Source organism: Hippoglossus stenolepis, chromosome 15, assembly GCF_022539355.2.
Source record: "Hippoglossus stenolepis isolate QCI-W04-F060 chromosome 15, HSTE1.2, whole genome shotgun sequence".
Classification (NCBI taxonomy): domain Eukaryota; kingdom Metazoa; phylum Chordata; class Actinopteri; order Pleuronectiformes; family Pleuronectidae; genus Hippoglossus; species Hippoglossus stenolepis.
Genome location: NC_061497.1, coordinates 3,013,581 through 3,034,867, shown reverse-complemented (window position 1 = coordinate 3,034,867; position 21,287 = coordinate 3,013,581). Strand labels below are relative to the sequence as shown.

The 21,287-nt window shown below is 40.3% G+C and overlaps 1 protein-coding gene across 6 annotated transcripts in view; it reads right to left on the bottom strand.

The window, feature by feature from the left end:
- The window catches only part of arhgap32b (Rho GTPase activating protein 32b), a 99,767-nt gene that overhangs the window by 17,166 nt on the left and 61,314 nt on the right, over positions 1 to 21,287 (bottom strand). For 3 of the 6 annotated variants that reach the window (XM_035178621.2, XM_035178617.2, XM_035178625.2), the window contains 8 exons: positions 18,617 to 18,703; positions 13,799 to 13,936; positions 12,399 to 12,491; positions 11,231 to 11,353; positions 10,794 to 10,871; positions 7,478 to 7,559; positions 5,822 to 5,872; positions 4,625 to 4,699 (listed from right to left, as the gene is read on the bottom strand). In XM_035178621.2, coding sequence (XP_035034512.1) covers positions 4,625 to 4,699; positions 5,822 to 5,872; positions 7,478 to 7,559; positions 10,794 to 10,871; positions 11,231 to 11,353; positions 12,399 to 12,491; positions 13,799 to 13,936; positions 18,617 to 18,703 — 727 coding nt within the window. Of the gene's footprint in view, positions 1 to 1,100; positions 2,329 to 4,624; positions 4,700 to 5,821; positions 5,873 to 7,477; positions 7,560 to 10,793; positions 10,872 to 11,230; positions 11,354 to 12,398; positions 12,492 to 13,798; positions 13,937 to 18,616; positions 18,704 to 21,287 lie in introns of those variants that run through there. The other 3 variants (XM_035178622.2, XM_035178623.2, XM_035178626.2) reach the window with 3 other exon arrangements.

Below are 21,287 nucleotides of genomic sequence, written 5' to 3'. Positions count from 1 at the left end.
AGGCAACTAACACAACGATGTTTGCACACTCATCCAACCATTACAACTTAACACTGGGAGACAGTGTGCTTTATGCCCACGACACATCTCCTGTATGTGTGTGTGCATTGTCGTTCAGAGTAAACAGAGCCGTCTGCCTAAAAGACAGCTGTGAGTATCCTCTGATTGGACACACAAGCCTAACTGTGCAAAAGATAATATGAGCAAAATGCCTGATTGTTTCAGGCAATTGTTTCCGTCTCATTGAACCAGTGAACTTAAATTCAGCAGAGAGAAGTGAGGACAGAGGGGGAACTGTCGGCCAACGCTTGGCTCCGTTTTCTGAGGAAGTTGACTGAGGACACTTACGTCAGGGGAAACTTTATTATACACTTATGATGATTGAGATCTTTCACAGCTGTACACTGTGTAAAAATACAGATCATACGTTTTCATTGTTAACTAAAGTCTAAAATCGTCAAGTTTAACAGCCTACGATATTCTAATACAGTGGGATATTACAAATATTATGAGAGTGGGGGTGAATATTATCCTTAACTGGAAAACTAGAGAAGACCTCGAGTCGTAGGAGGAAGGAGAATTTTTTCCACACTTCTGGTGTGTAAATGTATTCAAGCACAGCCTCTAGTTACAGTCTTAATATAAGAGTTTGCATTGCTCTATAAATCCCTGACGTATATAGAGAATATGTATAATAAGACTTTATTTCATGTTATTTTCTTTTCAATCTCACTTCATCTTAATGTCTGTATTTAAGTTGTATAGTTGTCTACATTGTGTGCTCCGTTCTATGTAGAGTCTATGAATGACACCATTGAACAGCCACATTTTGTGGTTCAGTTTATACTTGAATAAAGAAAAAAACTAAATATACCTTCTGTCAGACCCACACAGGGAAACCCCCCTCCCCCCTCCCATCATTCAAAGTGGTTCTCTTCACAGGTTATGACTCATGAAACACGATCCGTGTAACACAGGGTTGATGTGGACTGCGTTCAGAGTTATTTAACGTAAATACAAATAATTAAAGACAAGTCACCAGGTCGCACTGTGGCGAGCAGAAGAAATAAACTCCACACGATACAAACGTGTTTTCTTACCTTGGCTCCATAGCGCTGGACTCGCCTTAATGACAGGATGTTTCAGAGAAAAGAAAAAAGGTCCAAAGTACAAAGAAACACTTCTCTTGGTCTGTGGCTAGAAGCGCACAAGAGGCGATGAGAGTTCATGTGACAGAAAGCGGAGCGGAGGGTGATCAAGGTTTGAATCAAGGATCGCGCAGACTGACCTCTGCTCCGTCTCTGCGGAGGGTTTACAACCAGCCCTGTGCTGCGTTCAAGGGCTCCGGGACAAATGGAAACTCTGCTCTAAAGACGCTGTGGCTACTATGAAAACTCATTTCATTTAATCAATACGAGGCACTGGGTGGGTCTGAATAACAACTTTGAACTGAAATATAAAAAATAAAAAAAAATGTTGCCTTTCAAGCCCATTTAAGACAGCACACACCTCCAGACTCCCATTAGTGGCTTGTCAATGTTCCTGATAGAATCTGAAGGAGGCACAGGACTATAGCAGCCAAGAGGCAAGCTGGTTGGTTGAGCACAGTGGAAAAGTTCCTTCAGACTGCACACACACATGCTCCTAACAAGCAGCATATGACATATAGGATGGCCTAGCATTGAGTAGGAATTAGCTCTCCCCTCTGAAGGGCCCTGTGGCCCCCTGAAAGCATTATCTCATTAATTCTTTAACTAGCTCTGTCCCTGAGCTGACATGTTGAGTCATAATAAAGTCAAAGTAATTTGTTGTTGATCGTGAATCAGAATCACAAGACTGCAGTCAGACTCTGCATGTGACCGCTTCAACTTGACAAGCGTTTCACACGCAGCACAGGGACATTTACTCAACTACTATACAATGTATGTCCAATTTAAGCTACTTTATACTTCTATAAAGTATACTATACACCCCTCCACTAAAATTCTGTAATGTAAAGTTATCCAACACGATTTAATCAGGAAGCCGCATAATAAACAGAACTTTCTGCAGCTGTACTTAGTTTTTTCGTCTTTTCTCTCACATTGACCATGTGATGGTTCCCCAAAAAATCCACTGGACTAAACTTCCTCACTGTATACGAAATAGTAAAATCAGTGAAATGTTGCTTACACACTACTGTCACATCATGTCAGTCATATGGACCACTGTTCTGCAGGTCTTCTCCCTTTTTATACTTTTAAGTTTTACAGATAATAATATGCCTTTTACTTAAAAAGACTCTTGATACAAGACCAAGAAGCAAGCTGAAATCATAAAAGGTGAAAAGTACAGAGTGAAACCTACAGTGTTACCATTGAGTCCCTGAAATAATCACGAGGAGCTGTAATAGACGGCATGGGGCTGAGTAAACAAGATACTGTGTGAGAGGAGTTCTCTTACTTTAAATACATTTGTCTATATATATATATATATACCATATTCAGTGTTGTTTTTAATTACTTTGGCAAATGTCTTTAAATTGGATGATGTTAGAACTGTGGTTGTCAGTGACACAGTACAGACTAAAGCAGGAGGTTGACGTCACCTTTGGGACAAAAAGACTAGTCACCTAATGAGGAAGGAGTGAACTCCAGCCCTGATGTCATATAACATGTAAGAGCATGAGAGGCAGCTTCATGTTGGATGAAGTTATCATACTGCTGCTGTTTTGCATGGATCTAAATGATCTATTCGACTCCTGGGACGTGGAATGAATGAGAAAGTGTATTCTACAGCTGCATGCAAAGTTCAATGTACAGGAGCAGAGCCTTGAATTCCCTCCTGCTGGTTAAACGGCTGGAAGCTGTACAATAAAACATATATATATATATATATATATATATGTTAATCATATATAATCAAGACACACAAAAGGAATGGATTACAATAAAGAGGCCACTGCGGAAAGGCCTCTGAAGGGAGCAAAGGTGTAAACGTTACCTTTGTGCTTTACATATCAACTCAGTTTATAACACAGTGGTTAGCAGGTAGGTAAACGCAGCCCCAAATACAAGTGCAATCTACAACAACAGTCTCTTATTGAAGCTCAAGAGCAACACGTTACACAAGGGACTTTGCATAGTTTCACAGCACCAGGAAATGACTGGAGATCCTCGGGAACAGGAGGACAAATCCTACTCTGTCTCACACATTCTCTCCACATTTCCCTTCCCCTCTCCTTCACATAACCAGCTGTCTTGGCTCATATATGCTCACAGCTGCCCAAATCTCTGGTCTGCAGACATGACGAAGGCCTGCACCAAGGAGGGGAGTGGGGGGGCATTACATCTGGGTCAGTATCTGGTAGGTCGACTGGGCCGTCTGAAGAGGAAAGAAGTCTAACTGACGTTTTTTTACCCAAAGCTAATTATTTTCCAAATTGATGTTGACCAGAGTATTTTTACTGTGCAGAGAGTGTACTCTGTTCCCAAGACAACACAAGAACGTGGATCGAAGGCCTGATCACTCCTGCTTTCTTTAGCAAGAGCACTGCAGCATGTTCACAATTTCCATGGTTTTACTAGGAAGCAGCAAAGGTTAGTGGTGAGCAGAGTGGATCTGTGCAGAGCAAGAATATTTTTCCAATGCTGTGTGGCTCACTGCAGGAATGTGCTCTCTCAGTCACCATGGAGAGGGAGACAGAGATTCTTACTGTTGCAGGACAAAGCTTAACGCTCAATGGATGGGTTTACAGGCCCCCCTCATTGTAAAAGGATTAAATAAATCAAGGCCGGTCGAGACCTAGCACAGCGGTACCCCCGCCGTGGCCTTTTCGGCTTCAACCAAACAGACACACACAAACACAGCTGGCCCTCGTCCAGACACAGGGTACATTCAGCTGCTTTGAGAAATGCTGTAGTAACCTGGCTCACCCCTGAACTCATTTGCATCCACCTTGAGGGGCCACAACAAGAAACAGAACAGGGGGCTGAAGGGATATGCTTGCTGTTTTGAAAGCAAGCTTTGAAAAAGCACTACGCCCCCCAACAATCCCAAAACACCTTTTTCATATAGTTTTTTTCATATAGTTGTTTTACACAAAGATGTCATACAAAATGGACTCAGGGACATTGAGTTTGACAAATCTGAAACATCGCCATTGTACAGCAGTGTGATAAAAATAATCTAAATGTCGACTTGCTGAAGACATTTAAAGGAAACCATCACCATCATTTGCATCAGACATTTTACAGCAATTCAAGTGAAGGAAACACATACACATACAAACACACACAGACACACACATACACAGAGACATGACAAAGACCTTTTCTCATAGCGTGTCATACATGCTCTATTATTACTACATAACATAATTTGCAGACTTCAAGGTTTACTGGATCACCAGCGGATTGTAGAGATAATGTGTACAAGTGTGTTAAAGGTCACAGGCAATTTATTTGCTTTGTGAGAGGTTCTCTTTATATAATAGAACAAAGATATTTGCGAGAGGAGTAAAGCTATAAACACTAGTTACACTAGTCATATTAGAGTCACACAGTGCACATACATCACTCGGGTGGTGGAGTTAGTTTTTGGTTAGGGGGTGGTGGTACAACACACGTAGGGGGCTTTTGTCTACCTGAACTTATGCTGTAGTGGTTTAGCGGGTCGGCCACCCATGCATTGTCCTGTATTACACTCTCCATCTCCAAGTCTGCATGGACCAACAGACAGATGAATGGATGGATGACATGGAGACATGAGAGAATCAGCAGAAGGAGAGAAGCACTTTAAGTTAGAAAAAAGCAACTGTGCACTTTGGGACTGAGGTCAGAGGCATTGCATAGAAATGATACTTTGATGCTGAACACATTAAGTGCTTTGTGAGACAATGTACAGATAAAAATGTCATCAGTAAAACAAGTCTTTTTAAATCAGACAAGTTTTAAGTTATAATCCTTAGGATTTTAAAACCCCATTTTTGTGACTAAGATCTACATTTTTTTTATCAATAGTCATTCAGTACATTTACATTCTGTAATTACTTCTAAATATAGTAGTATACATTCTTAGCAGCACACTCTGTTATTCCCTTGTGGAATTCAAATTGCCTCTGTATGAGGGATTGACAGGGTATGATAGAGGATATAATCCTGTGTTTCTAATTTTATCTCCTTGACTTATTCTTTATGCCATCAGAGCTGTGAGTAGTAACTGCTACCGCTAACCCGACATTTCCTACAAACCACTAGCTCACATTTAAAGCTTTCAGATGTCAAACACAGGGTGGCAGAGCAGTCGCAGTAAAAACCAAACACTGACTGCTCATCAAAAACCCATCTATGAAACAGGACAATGGTCATTATGGCCTGTTTTAAGTATGTCAGAGGGGGAAATGGTGTAAGATGTAGCAAATAACAGGCTGCACACATCCAGTGTCTCAGCTCAGGAAGTTGGACTACTTCTTCTTGAACTGTATCCAGCGTGAAATTAGATGACAGTTGCTTATAGTGCAATGGAAAATGGCCAATCATCAATGTGCTTCTTTGTTAAAACACCACAACTTTGTTTGGCTGCACTGTAAACAGATAAAACAGCTGCTATTCAGTTTATAACAGATTAAGTGCTCAATGACTGTTTGCTGTCGTCTAAATTCTGGGACCTGCAGTAAAAAAAACACACTAACAGCAGTTATGACCAGTTTCCAGGACTAAAATCAAAAGGATTATAACCATCAAAACTCCGATGTACAAAGATGTGATAGGTGTTTGTGTGTGCGTGAGTAGAGGTGGGGGTGAGTGGGCGTGGTGGATGAAGAGTGTATACCAACACGCACAGGGGGGGAAGAGGCTCCAAGAAGCGGGCGGCAGGCCAGAGCAGGGGGTGGCTGAGGTAGAGGAGTCACAGTCAAATGCAACAAATCAAGACACATGCTAACACAACTGTACATCCCTGTGCAGTGAAACAACAACAGTGTTAGAGATGCACTCAGGCAGTGGAGCACAAGCAGACACAGGCAGGTTTAAACAGCATGACACTTATTATTTATTCTGCCACGGATAATGAAAACCAGGATGTTACTATCACGTAAATCTGACTGATGACAGCAATTAGGTTGTCACTATGTGAAATATAAGCATTGATTTGTGTAAATTGATAAATGGATTGAATACAGCTGATTAAAACTGAATAATGATGACATCTAACTTTTAGTTGTATATTTCCATGGTAATCAGAGATTACATCTGAGTAGGGGTAGTGGGTAGTGTAGCATTTCTTCTTGACATCACAAATAAAATAATGTTTGTTGATGTCATTCAAACTTGTGGCATCTAAAGGAGCAAATAACAGCGCCTCACAATCACGTAGTTTGTGGTAAGACTTCACTGGATGGTTACAATATTATTGCTGATAATCAAAATCTCTTTTCAGAAAATGTATGGGATATTTACTTGTTGTACACTCTGTATTTACAAAATGAATGATTGCCAAACAAAAACATGCAAAAATCAAACAAAAAGACAGCAACATTGCAGGGGCGGATGGAGGGTGGTGAGGCAGATTAAGTAAAGCCTTGGACAGTGGAGTGCATTGTGCGTGTACTGCAACAGTTAACTCTACGCCGCAAGATGCATTTCTGATCAGTCACACAGTCTGAAGGCTTAAAAACTTGGGGTTGAAACTTGACTGGCACGGCAGATAATATGGGCGTCCAAAAGCACCCGTAACCCTTCGCGTATAATGATACCCCCCCTCCCCCATAATTGTAGAGCTTGTGTCATCTCCTTATCCAGATCCTGGAAGCATTTCACTGGTGAATTCATTTCACTGGTTCACGCGGCTCCCCCCAAAGTCAGAGGGTTGTGACAGTGAGTCATGTTGGTTCAATCGGTCTCTGGATTGGACGATGTGGCGTGGATTTTTACAAGACATTGAGGTTTGATCAAAAGGGCCATAGCAACATGATGTGCGCTGCTAATTTCAACGGCAGCAACAGTGAGTGAGGGAGAAGTTCAAGTTTAGCTCGAGTCTGCACCACAGCCAAATGTTGTTAAGTGCTCTGTTAGATTGCATGAGGGTTTATATGTTGTACATTTGTGTTTTACACTCAAGGGAGCGTGCTAAAGAGCTCATCCGTTTGCACTGGACAGCACTAGATTAGATTAGCACAGTTATTTGAGGTGGATTTGCATAGTGCTGAGTCAATATAGCATGATTACTGGGTCATTTCAGGGGCTGGTGTGTTAGAATTATGGGTTTTCTTTCACTGTAACATGCTCATACATTGAATTGATGATATCTTTACACTGCTAATCATCTTAATTCAGGTCTAAAAAGGATGGAGATCTTTAACAGGGCTCTGTGTATTGAACTAGGGGTTTGGATATATAAAAAAAACAAAAAACACAAACACACACAGCCATATCATTGAGTCATTAAAGACTTCCTTCCAACACATTTCCTGTGAATGGGTTAATAGGAGGACAAGTACCTGGTTTTGGCACCGAGTTGGTCATGGACTGCGGCACCTTATCATTTATGAGCTCCACACACTCGCTGGGAAAGAAGCCAACCTGGACAGAGAGCAGCAGTGAGACAGGCGTGTGAGGTGGGAGGAAGTACAATCGGATTTAGATAATAAAATGAAGAGTGGGAAACAGAAGACATAGTATCTACACTGAGCTGCACACATCACATTAGTCATGTGATTTTAGACGCAGAGGCGGAAGGACTTGTTTTGGACATTTACTCATCCAGGAGAATGACTGGCGCATGTGTGTGTGTGTGGTTCCTCCTCTAATACTGGACCAAAAAGGACCACAGACAGGGCCTGCTCTGCTGTAACACTTCCAGACAATCTTATTTGTATGAACCATTTTATTATTATTTCACATATGAGTCCTAAAACTTTGATGTATTCTGTCTCTTTGCTTTGGCGAAATGCTATTTTTGCAGTTGGTTTAGTCATCGTCATTATTAGGGATGTCACAATACCAAAAATATAGTAGTTGATAACAAAACAATGAAATTTCCACGATTCTCGATATACAATTTGATACCATGGCAAAAAACAAAAACAACTGTGGCTACTGTTGGCATCGACTTGGTTCCCAAGTATCGGTTCTCGTGACATCCCTAGTCATCATGTGTGCACAATTGTTAGGGGAGACCGGGGCATCTTTTTACATTGCTAATCACCTCTAGAGGGCGATACTTAAAAGTAGAATACTAGATTTGTGCATCTGCTTGGTCTAATGACATATCAGGTTTGGGAAAAGAAAGAGACAGTGTTTACTGAGGTGACCACTGATTTACCATTTTTCACAATCAATTAGGAAAAAAATTAAACTTGACTTACTTTTTGTAATAAGCTATTTTTCATAAAAAAATCGTCACAATTATTAATTTGTACTTGGTAGAGATGATGATAAAGTCTTAAAATTACATTTACAGTCCATAAGAATCTGTGTTCCTGCTCCTGTTGTGAAAATAACTTTGATACAGCCTGTTTTGCCTTTAAAGGCTTAAGATTAAAGTCTTTATTGTACAACATAGTGATACTGACACACACACCTCTGACATCGCTGACTGACTACCTCCTATTGGAGAGAGGTGGTACAGCAGGTTTTTTGTGTCACTGCACTCTGCATTAACTCCTCATCGATTGGTTCCCCAATACACAACCTGTTTGAGCTTCAGTCTGCATTTAACTTGATGTACAAAGTGTGGATCCGATTTAAGAGTCAGATGTCTAAGCTGCAGGCAACACAGTCAATATTTATGAGTGCATAACAGCCTTTCCAGCCTCCGACATTGTTTCTGAATTATAACTGATGCCTGCTGGCTGCTACACTGGCTGAGAGCCTGAATGGTAGGACGACTTCCTATAGGAACAGAGCCAAAACACAGAAGAGCAGAGAGGGCAGCAGGTCAGAGGAGGATCAGCAAGACATGAGCTACAAAACCTGGCTTCAGTTGATGAACTGAAAAAGATTCTGACTGAGGAGGGAATCTGCAGTAATGGTAAAGTTTTTGGAATGAAAATGTCTTGCTACAAATAACAGTATGTTGTTTAACCACAATTAGTCATTAATATTTCCGCTCAAACTTAACTGCTCAAAACACACAGGGCCAGATTTACAAAGAAAATTATGCAGCACTAATTTGCACTGCAGTTTCAATTGAATTTGCGGCACAGATCTACATGTATTTAGCTCCCAATTTATTGAGGGAGTAGCTCATTATGCAGTCAGCTCCCAGGACGCCTGAGATTTGTCTGAGATCGGGCTCAGGAAAGAAATGATTATGTAGGAAACATCAACTTTGTCTATTTTGGTTCAAATCCAGCTGATACTGTTAATATGTCACAAAATATCACTCTTAAAAGTAAAATACTACATTGAAAAATGTACTAGGACTCACAGGAAACAAAAAGACAGAGGCTTGACAGTACTGTCCTCTCAGACAGTGTTTCTTTGTTGAGCTGCTGTGGAAGGATAATAAAATGTGATGAATTTATGTACTTAAAATGCAGTTATTTTGGACTATATCATTTTGATTTGACTGACTAACATGGTATATCATATAAACTTGGGATGTTTTTTTGCAACGGATTTTGTTGTATGAATGGGAGGATGATTACAACCAGCAAAAACTATTTTACTGTCCAATGTGGGCAGGCAAGTACTGTTTTAAGAAAATGTTCACCTTTTCTTAAATGCACACAAACCACAACATCTCATCAACATTCGCTCTCACATTAGTCAGATATTGTGCATTATCTCTGTGAAAACATTTGATCCTCTCATTAATTTGAAGGGTCTGGTGTTGCAGCAGGGGTGTCAATGCAGAGGACTCCAGAAAACAACAAGACAAAAAGAAAAGTGGTCACACAGTTAAAAGCTGAACGCTGACTCATAGTTTTTCCATTGTTTACCTCATGATCGCTGGGATTGAGGATAAAATTGTTGCAGCCTTCCAGAGTTGTAAAATCCTTTCTGTGACTATATTATAAACCTTCTGGCATGTGATAAGCCTTTAAAAGCATTAATCTGTTTCCCCAACTGGACTTTCAGCTCTGTATTTCATTGCCTCACAGGTACCTTAAACAACACAGTGCAGCTCCCTGTGTTGTTTTAATGCTGAGCTGTTTTCTGTCCCGCATAGTAAATCTGGCCCATATTATTTTTGAACACATAGGTTTTGGTGAAGCCTACACACATAGAATATTTACACTGTTTTACTCTATTTTTATTAACCCGTTTCAAAATTACTTGTAATATACTGTAGACAGTGCATGCAATAGTTCAGTTTGCTTTTTTAAATGCTATGAAAGAATGAATGCCAACAATTTAAATTATATCATTCATAATTTGAATTTATAATTTTCTACATTGTTTCAGTTAGGAGTGAAATGGAAAATATCAGAAACAAGAACATCAGCATTGAGAGCAGAAACTGAGAATTTGGTGAGATTGTTTCATAATGTTACAGTATGGTACTGAAGACTGTGTAGGAATATGAATTGTTCCAGCATTACAGTGGGAGCCACACACCCTGTAATCTGCTCAAAAGCGGCACAAGAGAATCTGTATCTTGCTCAGACTCTCAGCAAACTCAGAGCCTTTGAAAACCGCTTCACAAAGCAGCGCTCTCTCCTAGTCCTTGAAATACCTCAAGTACAGCCTGATCAAAAGTTTACAGCCAGAGGAAAAGATGGAGGGAGAGAGAGAGAGAGAGAGAGAGAGAGAGAGAGAGAATGTGCGTTTCTCCCACCAAACTGCAGAGGGGTTTTGTGAGCTGCATACCTGAAAGCCATGCTTGCCCCTCCACCATGTGGTGTCTTCTTTAGGAGGCATGTCAATAACTGACACGATGTCGCCAACCTGCAGAGAACAACCGAGAGGGGAAAGATAGAAGATTAAAGATTGTCTCTTTATTTCTTGTGATAGAAAACATCAGTGCTTGTTAAAAAAGAGCATGAATTCAGTCAGTACTGTTGGGAGCAATGGGATTTGTCCAGACAATGATTAAAAAACTTCTACCTATACAACTTGTGAACATTTGTACCACAAAAGACAGCTTTATTGCCCCTTCTGTTCTTTTTATCCTGTTGTGTCTTATTGTCTTGTCAAGTTCAATGATAAAAACACTTTATGCAGCAAGCAACAGATGAGGAAATACATGTGAGGAATTCTCATGGACCCTCAGAATATCCAGAGGGAGAGCATGTTGATATTGTCACCTCGAAGGACAGCTCGTCTGAGGCCTGAGCGATGTAGCGCTTGATGACGTGGGCGGCAGCAATAGCTGGCACGTTGATGGACGACTCTTCATGGACCAACAGATGATTCCCCTTATTGTCAACCTTGTCGTACACACACAGGAATCACAAGTCATTACAACAGTGGCAGACTGGCCCGTTATGATCAAGGTAAAACTAAATACAGAACAGTGACAAGAGAATGAATTTGCATAATCATCCTGCAATTAAAAGGCAATGTTGGTGAATAATGTACATGATATTCTGGTTTTATTGAGGCTGTAAGATATATATTAGTATATTATGAGTATAAACTAAACAGTCATTTCTGTGGTTGTTTTAAGTGCTGTTAAATTAATATATGAATGACACCAGGTCATAAACACAAAGTCAACCTGTGTTTATCCTGTTATACAAGACACAGATAAACACAGCTCAGGATGACTCACACACACACAAATCACATCATTGTTGAACTACTGAATGATGTAAGACTTTGTATAAACATGTGTGCTGTGGTCAGTTAATCAAAGTGGGTTGGTGCCATGTTTGCACGGTGGATTCAAAATGGTCTAAAAATGTGTCCAAATTGGAAAACAAACGTGATGAATGGAGCACCTGCAGGATTTCTTTGGTCACATCATGAAAAAATAGTAAATTCAGCAGAATTCTTTCCCATCAGCTTCTTTAGGTCTTTTTGCAACAATAATGAATTAAAAGTTGATATGGCGCAGAAATAGTGACATTATCTACTATAGGCTTCTGTTAATTCTAGAGTATCACTATAGTATTATTGTGCAACACTTCTAGGTAACCTGTAACTCACAGAAACTGATATTAATTTGTAGTAAAGTAGAACAACTGTATGGCCCCTAGTCTTTGTTTTAGTTTTCAAGTTTTGCAGTTTGCAATATGCCGTCAGGCTTTTTCTGACATTTCTCTTTGATGCGTAACTCTGCAGAGAATATTCACCAGCAGTTCACGAGAGAAGACTACACTGTTATTTCTTTTGCACACATGAGTATTTTTTTTTTAATGTCTGTATGGTAAAACTATTCTAAGTGATACTACAGACAAACAGGCCTTCAGATCCCCCCAATAAAGCATCTTCAGAGTGTACTCCTCAAACCGAGAGGACATGCAGCCTTACCTCCATCCATGTGAGGGCAGGCCCACAGTTGATCTTGTTGTCAGCAATGGCTGAGAGCCGGGAGAGGTACGCTAACAACATCTGGGAAACTGACTAACGTGGAACAAAACACACACACATACACGCCAGTAAGTCATTACACTGACTTAAGATTTAGTATCTATTATTATAGTATTATTATATCAACCATTTAGTACCTTTACCATCCACTACTTATGCACTGTAAATAAACTATGCTGTTGTTTCAATTCAAGATTTGGTAGTAGTTCCGGATAAAGGTCTCTTGTTCCTTCTTTTATGAGTTTGTTTGGGGATAAGTGCAGATAATTAGGCAGCTTAAGAGTGTTACATGGCAGTAAACCACTAGAAATGATGTTTGTGGTGAGGACACATTACAAGGGAAATTTAGTTTTACAGGTTTTGGTGCCATACAACTGCAAATTTAAGCGAATGCTGACACTGAAGCGTTACTGAGCAGTAGAACTTAGATGTTTTTGTCTAAATCTGAGGTTGCGTCACTTTCAATAAAATGTCTAATCCAAAATGTAGATCGAACAGTGAAGCATATAAATGCAGGTACTGGTGAAAGTAAAATTTTGAACTATGGGCAGTTTGTACAGCTATCTTAGTGAGGACACTCATTGGCATAATGCATTCCCTAGCCCCCCACCCTAACCCTAAACATCCAAACTAAATGCCTAACCCTTAACTAAACCTAATTCTAACCCTAACCCTAAAACAAAGTCTTAACCCCCAAACAGTCCATTAAAGGGGGTCACAAAGTGAGGACCGGCCAAAAGGTCCTCACTTTCCCAAAATGTCCTCACTTTGTAGGTTGTAAACCCCAACTGGTCCTCATAAAGATAGTTGTACAAGAGCACACACACACAATCCCTCAGTAATGAACTGGTTTTACCAGTTAGATGAGATTAGATAGCTCTGCATTCTTGTTTGCACCTCAATCTGAGGTTTCACCTGGCTCAGAAAACCTTTCACTGGCAGACTGAAAAGGAAAAGAAACTGGCAAAATATCAAATGGTGCATTCCTGAGAAATAAGCCCTGTTGATCACACTGAGTGAGATTTAAGCAAAGCAAGGTTACCCAAACCTAAAAAAAAACAATAATACTGAATACTAAACATCTTTGAACAAGCCTATGTGGTCAGGGTTTATATCAAGTTAAAATGTTAGGTCTGTTAAAGATTCATATCTATTCAAGTTTTGTATTGGATTTCGCTCAAAGGCCTGGAAGCTTCAGTTTGCATTTAACAACGTGTGTGTGTGTGTGTGTGTGTGTGTGTGTGTGTGTGTGTGTGTGTGTGTGTGTGTGTGTGTGTGTGTGTGTGTGTGTGTGTGTGTGTGTGTGTGTGTGTGTGTGTGTGTGTGTTTTCAGTGCTTACCTCTGACTGATCAGTCAGACTGTCCAATCGAGGCAGCTCAGGCAGCTGTGAAAAGCGTCGGTCATAGATGCAGAGATGTAGATGCTTGTCAAGGACACGGAAATCCTCATAGCTGCGCTTCACAATCCAGCTTCGACCCTTCACAACAACAACAAAAAAGTGAGCTTAACCAGTGAGGAGACAAAGACCGAACACACTGGTCGATTAAAGAGCTGAATGTGAGCAATGTTTTCATTCAACTATAGCTAAACTGATTGTTTATGGTTTGTCAGTAAGTGTCTATGTTGTCTAATGTGCAATCTGCAGATGCCTAGAAATATTAAATCACACAAATCTTTAAAGGTTCACCACATCAACTTTAAAGTCTAATGTGTTTACAGCTTGTTTCTGCTGCCCTGAAGGGTTCCAAAATTCACTTTCTGCACGATTAATTACTTCAAATGCCGATTGTTCCCTTATTTGTAATGATGATATAACTGGGGTCAAGCTACATGGACAAGACATTTCTACCAGCCAGTTCGACAATAACATAGCAGACTGCTTGTTATCAGTAATGATTTTCTTCAAATCACCCCTGTTGATTGCTGATTTACATAAAGTTGTACATGCTTTCATTTTTTAACCCAATAATCAAAGAAACAATACCACCGGATTAATTCCAATTTGCTTACAGCCCTAAGTGATCTACAGACGAAACACTATCCTCCACACTGCAAACAACACTCACTCACCTGGACAACAAAGCCACCAACGCTAGAATGCTGTCCATAGTTTTCAGTTCGGCTTTCAATAGCCTACTATTATCCCACAGAGACTAGTGGAGAAAGTTTCTCTGCTTGCCCTTAATGCCTCTACCTGTTGCTGGATTCTGGATTTCCTGACTGACAGACCGCAGTCAGTTCGTGTTGGCAGTAGAACCTCAGGCTCTGTCACATCATGCTGAGCACTGTTTACTCTGCTAACATGCGACTGTTCAGCCTGATTTACTGCTAACCAATGTGTGCATGGTACCACAGTAGAACAGATGAAACATCTTACAAAATATAGGTTGGACAATAGTCTCATGATCAGTGTCAACCACACTAAGGAGATGATCGTCGACTTCAGAAGATCTCCGTTTAAGCACACATCCTTTAGGATCAGTGGCTCCACAGTGGAGAATAGAGAGCAGCAAGTACGTTTAGAGTACCGATCTCAAACAAACTCATCCGGCACATAACCTTACACTGTCTCAGTTGCTGGAGCCAGTCGGGTGGAGGGACATTTTTCCATGGAGAAAAGGCTTCATTGTCATTCTTTTCTCTCAGTTCAATGAGGCAAAATTCTCCAGATCTGGTGAAACTGATGCTATAGCAGTATCTATGCTAACCTGCTTAGGAGGTGCCATTGTTCTTAACTAATACAGCCACAGGTAAAAAAAAACACTAACATCTGGCTTCTGTCTGCAATGGGACTAAATTCAATCATCATTCACTCCCACATCAAATGACTGCAGTAGACAGGTTTAAAACTGCTCCGGCTCTGATCAGCAGTGATGGAAACATGACAATAGATTAACGCTCTAATTTGGCAAGACAGCAAGATAAGAGAGCATCTAATATGACACACCGGGGGGAAAAAACAGAAAGACAACTCCTCTACTGGCCATTTTAAGCGGGTTTACCTACATTTAAAAAAACTGTATATACCTGCTAATTTTGGTGCAAAAGAGGTATAACAGTGACTTTTCACTGTCGTCACACCTATGATACAGCCATAGCTGCCAGTAGTTCCTTCTTAATAGGACGCTGATTGGTGTGAACCACGGTGGTTCAGTCATAAGCGAAGTACCCTTTCATTTATGAGAAATCGAGGTACCTCGCAGGGTTACCTGGGCCTTGAAAAACACTTTGATTGTCAAATGGGCCCAGCAGATTTGTGAAGCACTGAGGCAAGAAATCACGCTGCTCTAACATTCTCACATTCTCACAACGCACAGTTGAGCATGTGCTGATATATCGTGTCGCACCACTAGGTTCTCCAGCTGCAATAATAGTGACACTATAGAAGGTCATCAGAGGAGCGGAGAAGACCATCTCCCTACCTTCTGCACAGGAACTTCACCAGAGCCGATGCCTTAACAAGGCCTTGAACATTTCCAGAGACCCCTCAAACACACTGATATAAATTATTCCATACTCTGCCATAAACCACAGGACTCTTTAACAGCTTCCTCCCACAGGTTATCCGGATACTTAATAGCTGATCCATCTCACTCTGACTGGCTGTATAACTACATGAAGACTTCATTAACTCATTTTATTTCTGGTTGCCTATACTGGACACTTTCATTCATTTCATTCACACTTTCATTCACTAGGGGTAGGACAAAATATGGAGACAGCTAAATATCATCATCCTGACGATACAGCTAAATATCATCATCCTGACTCAAGCGATACATTATTGATATTCTGGCGACAAATACACTTTTACCAGTTTACGACTATTTTACATTGTATTGATGGCACATGTGGACCCTTAGTTTTCAAGACAGCTGGAATACTCAGTTACTCCAAATTTATTATATTACTATTTTGTTTATAGCATATTTTATTTGTTATGTGCTAGACAATTTAATCATTTATTTAAACCAAAACTGGTAAATCATAGGGATGTGTGACTCAGGAAGTGTGTTATATAAAATGTTAGTATGCATATAGTGTCTTGATTAATGTTTCATATATATATGTAGTGCGCTACTTAATGTTTTGCATCTTGGTCTCAGACACATTTTCTCATTCTGCATAATGACAACAAACTTGATTTCATTGATTTGGTTTAACTTTGTGGATAAAGATCCAGTCTATAAAAAGCCTTAGGCCTCTGTCAGCACACACACAGTCTCACTGAAATCTTTCTCAACCCTCTCTGTTGGGACTTTCCTCTGGTATTATCTGTATTTTTGTCCCCACAGACTCTTCTTCTAATGTCTCTAATACAACGGCAGTGTTTCAACAACTGAAAAATTAAATTCTGCCATGGGCTTCTATACTTTGATATTGGACATGTGTGGCTTACTCAGCCCTTCCTAGTGAAATGCAGTGATTACATGCCAACAGTGCAAGTGCAAACCAAGAGATTTTTGCCCTCAAGCTACCACATTAAATGTAGCTTTGCTTTTTTAGAAAAAAAAAATCTAAGAGCGATTCCATGGATTTGTTGTTTCTTTTTCATCCAGTGAGAAAGGGCTCCAAACCCCAAAACCCCACTGAGAGAGACTAGTGGTGGAAAAAGTCTTCGCTTTGATTTGGCCTGGAAAGATTTGTCTGTACAGAGGCCAGGGCTTGTGCGACTGGGACTACAGTGCACCACTCAGCCCACTGATTCTAGTGCTGTTTGAAAAGTGCTGGCTGGGAGAGCCGCCGCTGGAAGGGCTCTGTGGGCTTGGGGAAGTCTTTATGGTTTCCTGTCCAACTTTCAGATGGTGCTTCTAGTCAACCCCCCTTCTCTGGGTTTGTGGAGCAGAACCAGTCTCCCAGTGCTGTGCTACTTTCTTGGTTTAAAGCTCTAAGCGCAAAGCTCAAGGACAACTCTTAGCCAGTTATTTTTTTTTTGCCCTTTTCCAAAGAGAACTGGTGTAGATGTAGCAGTTTTCCGATGGCTGTGAGGAGTTGGAATTTCCAAGTGCACGGTTGCATACTTGTGTGGCATTGCCAAGGTTGTGCATATGGAGTATGATCTGTTGGGGGATATGCATGAAACCAGAATCCAAAATGTCACTGGAGGAGGCCGGGGCAAAGCTTCTGAGCAGCCACTGCTCGTGTGCGTTCTACTTAAAGGCTTTGCCCAAATTTGGGTAAATCTAATTTCTTGCAAAACTTTGTATATGATGTAATCATAAATAATTTGGCTATTACTTTACTCTTACATCCCTCCTTCAAAAGGAATTTTGAGGACAACTAAGCCAACTTTTTCAACTTTGACAAGCTCTGTGTGAAGAAGTCACAGACTTAAAGGGATAGTTCACCGAAAAATTTAAATTCCCTCATTATCTACTCCCCACTATGCCGATGGAGGGGTGGGTGAAGTGTGTGAGTCCACAAAACACTAAGAGTCTCAGGGTTAAACAGTGTAGCAGCCAAAGTGACCCCTTCTTTAGACGTAATAAAACTAACTAACTAAATAACATGCCTCCATACTGCTCATGTGGTGTGTGTGTCCGCAAGTCCCCGACATTCATATTCCACTCAAAACGGCGTCATTTACACTGTGTTTAAGCCTAAAAGTCCACTAGTGGAAGTAGCGATGCTAGCGGACGTGTTCATACGAACGCGCACACCCACCCTTCCATCGGCATAGTGGTGAGTGGATAATGAGTGAATTTTAATTTTCCGTTGAACTATCCCTTTAAGCACTTTCTATCCGACATTCTTCTGAATCGCTCACCCATCCTGGCACACATCCAGAAATCTTTTCAATCCAGATCCAAATTCCCACATAACTTGGATGTTTGAAACAATAAGTTAGGTGATTCAGCAATGTCTGAATTTGAGCCACGGATCTGCCCACAGGGAGGAACGCTAAATATGTCCACAGGTTGTACTGAGACATCACTCGTGGGTTAAAAATCACTTTGGACAAGTTTTTAAGAGAAAAGTTGAAAGCATAAAAACAGTTTTACAAATGTGTGGGTGTGGGTGTTTTTCAGTGAAGTGGAGCCTAAGTGGGAGTGCATATATAATTATGTTTAAGTATACACATGCATGTGAGTGGTTGGGTATGTATCTGCATTCTGGTGTGAGTGCACCATTAAATGCAGTGGGTCCGCTGTCTTACCTGGCAGTAAATATGAACTAAATACACCAGCTCCTTGGAGTCATAGCCGTTCCTTGTGACTTCACACTGTTCATCCCCAAGGGACAACTGAAAGACAGAGAGAGAACAAGGTTAGAGCCCTAAACAAGCATTTTCGAAGAAAAGAGACGGAGTCAGACAGTGGTGACTAAGAAAACAGTTCATTATAGCAACATTAAGCCTTCAGGTCACGCCGTTTCAACAAGAGAAAAAAAAAAAACATCTAAAATATAGTGCAATGAGAGACAGTCCAATCTGACCTCCTCATCTTGAGCCTTCAACAGGCCCATTATTACAGACTCATGGGCGGACAGCACTACAGTCTGCATGAAACCTTCACTTAAAAATTATATTCATCATCCCATCTTTGCCAAACATGTCAGGTAGAGTGGGCATAAAATGAAGCAAGCTAATAATAATAAAAGATTTCTTTCCATTTCATTTAATGAAGACATGATTGTGTCAATCAGAATCGATCGAGGAGTAGTTTTAATGAAGTGCTGGCACAAAATCTAAAATAAATATAAGCTGCTGTCACACTTTGTAGTAAAAGTTTCTTAACTTTGAAGAAATGTGGGGAATATTATGGTTCACGTTAATTTCAAGCCCACAGGGTCACAGGGAGGGTGAGAAGTTGCGTTTAATTAAGGCACTCATCTGTTTTACATGAGAATAACTAACACAAAAGTTCTGAAAAAAACTTGATTCACTGCTACTGAACATGGGTTGATGTTGTACAAGATAACTATTATGCTCATTATATCCAAGTGACTTTTCCATTTTGATGAAATATAGATCCTCCCAATCCTTTTTTGCACATAAACAGATTCTAACACTTATTTTGAATGTCATCACACAGCGTTTTGGAACATTTCAATGTAGCTTGCATTAAAGTCCGGTGATGAAAAATAATTCTCAGTCTCCATGTCCAGCTTCTCAAAACATGAATTAAAAAAGGAAAACTCCCTTAACACATTGAGGTCTGCTCAGGAAGTGATGCACAATTTGAATTTCAAGTAGGGTAAAGAAATACAACAGACACATTTGCAAAGCAACAATCATCACAATTGAAAATTCAGGAGGCATTTAGACAGGTACTGTGTTTTTCAATATTCTTCAGAATACCATACATGCATTTAGCTGACTTTTTATGCATTTATCAGTGAAAACTGTGTTGGAAAATATGCCATTACTTTAATTACATATCTCAGTGAAGCTGTCCTGTGGTCTCTCTTTACTCCAATCTGTCAACGTCCTACTGTGTGTGGGGGCGTTTAATTAATTTACTCATACTGATGTTTCAAAGCTTTACATGTTAATGTGAAAAAAATCTTTCCAAAGCAATGAGACTAGTTCAATGCCATACAGTTGAAACACTATAGTTTGTAAAAACTGAAATTTATTGAATCCAAAAAGTTCTATCCATTAAAGAGGAAAGAGTTAACAGGAAGATACGACCCTCTCTCATATTCATATTCACTGGTGGCTATGACAACATGATGTAGAACATCACCCAGCCAGGTGTTAGTTCCAAGGAGGAGGAAGTTTCCACAAGAAACATGCTTTTATTGTTTAATGTCACTGAAGATCAGCTTGGCTGTGACTGCAGTTAAGGATTTGTTTTCTCTTTGAGCATCTCTCATTGTGTCTCTCTCTGTTTGTCAAAGCTCTACATGTTCGTTACATCTACATCTGACAAAAGACACTTTCTACCTTCACAACAAGCATTTAAAAGCCTGAAGGTGAATGCACTCCGACAGTCCACTAAACACATAGTGTCCGTAATGTCACAGGGGAAGAAACACATGGAAGTGTTTTTGTTCCCATTAAAACTGGCTTGATTTAAAGACTGTTGTGAATGGAGGGGCATGGGCAAATAAAGCCTCCACAGAACAACAGCAATCTTTTCTGGGACTGTGGCTCCTTTCAAAGACACAAACTAGGATGACACCAAATGACCTAATTACCTCTCTGTTGTTCAGAATGTGCACTGAGCAACCCAGAAATGTTTTGCACTCAACGCACTAGCCAAAGCCATTCTCTTGACAGGGCAGCCAGCAAAAGCTATAAAAACAAACGTTAGAAGTGAACCAACAGAGGAGCATAAAAAACTTTCTCCCATTTCATTGCATTGGTTTATGGGTTTGGACCCACACTTTAGTTTAGGAAACAGAACAGCTGCCCAGTGACCAACTGTAACCTTAGAGACAAGAGTAATTGTTTGGATTGACTGGGATCACTGCAGTTGCAATATACTACGATATCATGGAGGGTAACAAAGCATTTCAGTTTTAATATACTATGTAGACATTTTCTAAACTGTGCTATAACACAGCTAAGACATCTTTATTCTATGCAATGGGATATTATACATCTTATTTATGTTACTTCTTCATGTCGAAGGTAGGAATGATTGCAGATGACGTAGTTTGCCTTACGTCATTGCTAGTTGACAAGACAGAGGATCACCAGAATTATGAGTTCATCCAGAGGGAAAAATGAGTGAACCAAATTTCTGGGCCAAAAAAAGCAAGTCAGAAATACAAAAACATAAAACAGTACACTAACATGTCCTCTAGGGTGGTCCCTTCTGGCTATATGCCTGTCAGGTCATGAATGAAACACAGACATAGCTGTTTCTTAATCTCTGACA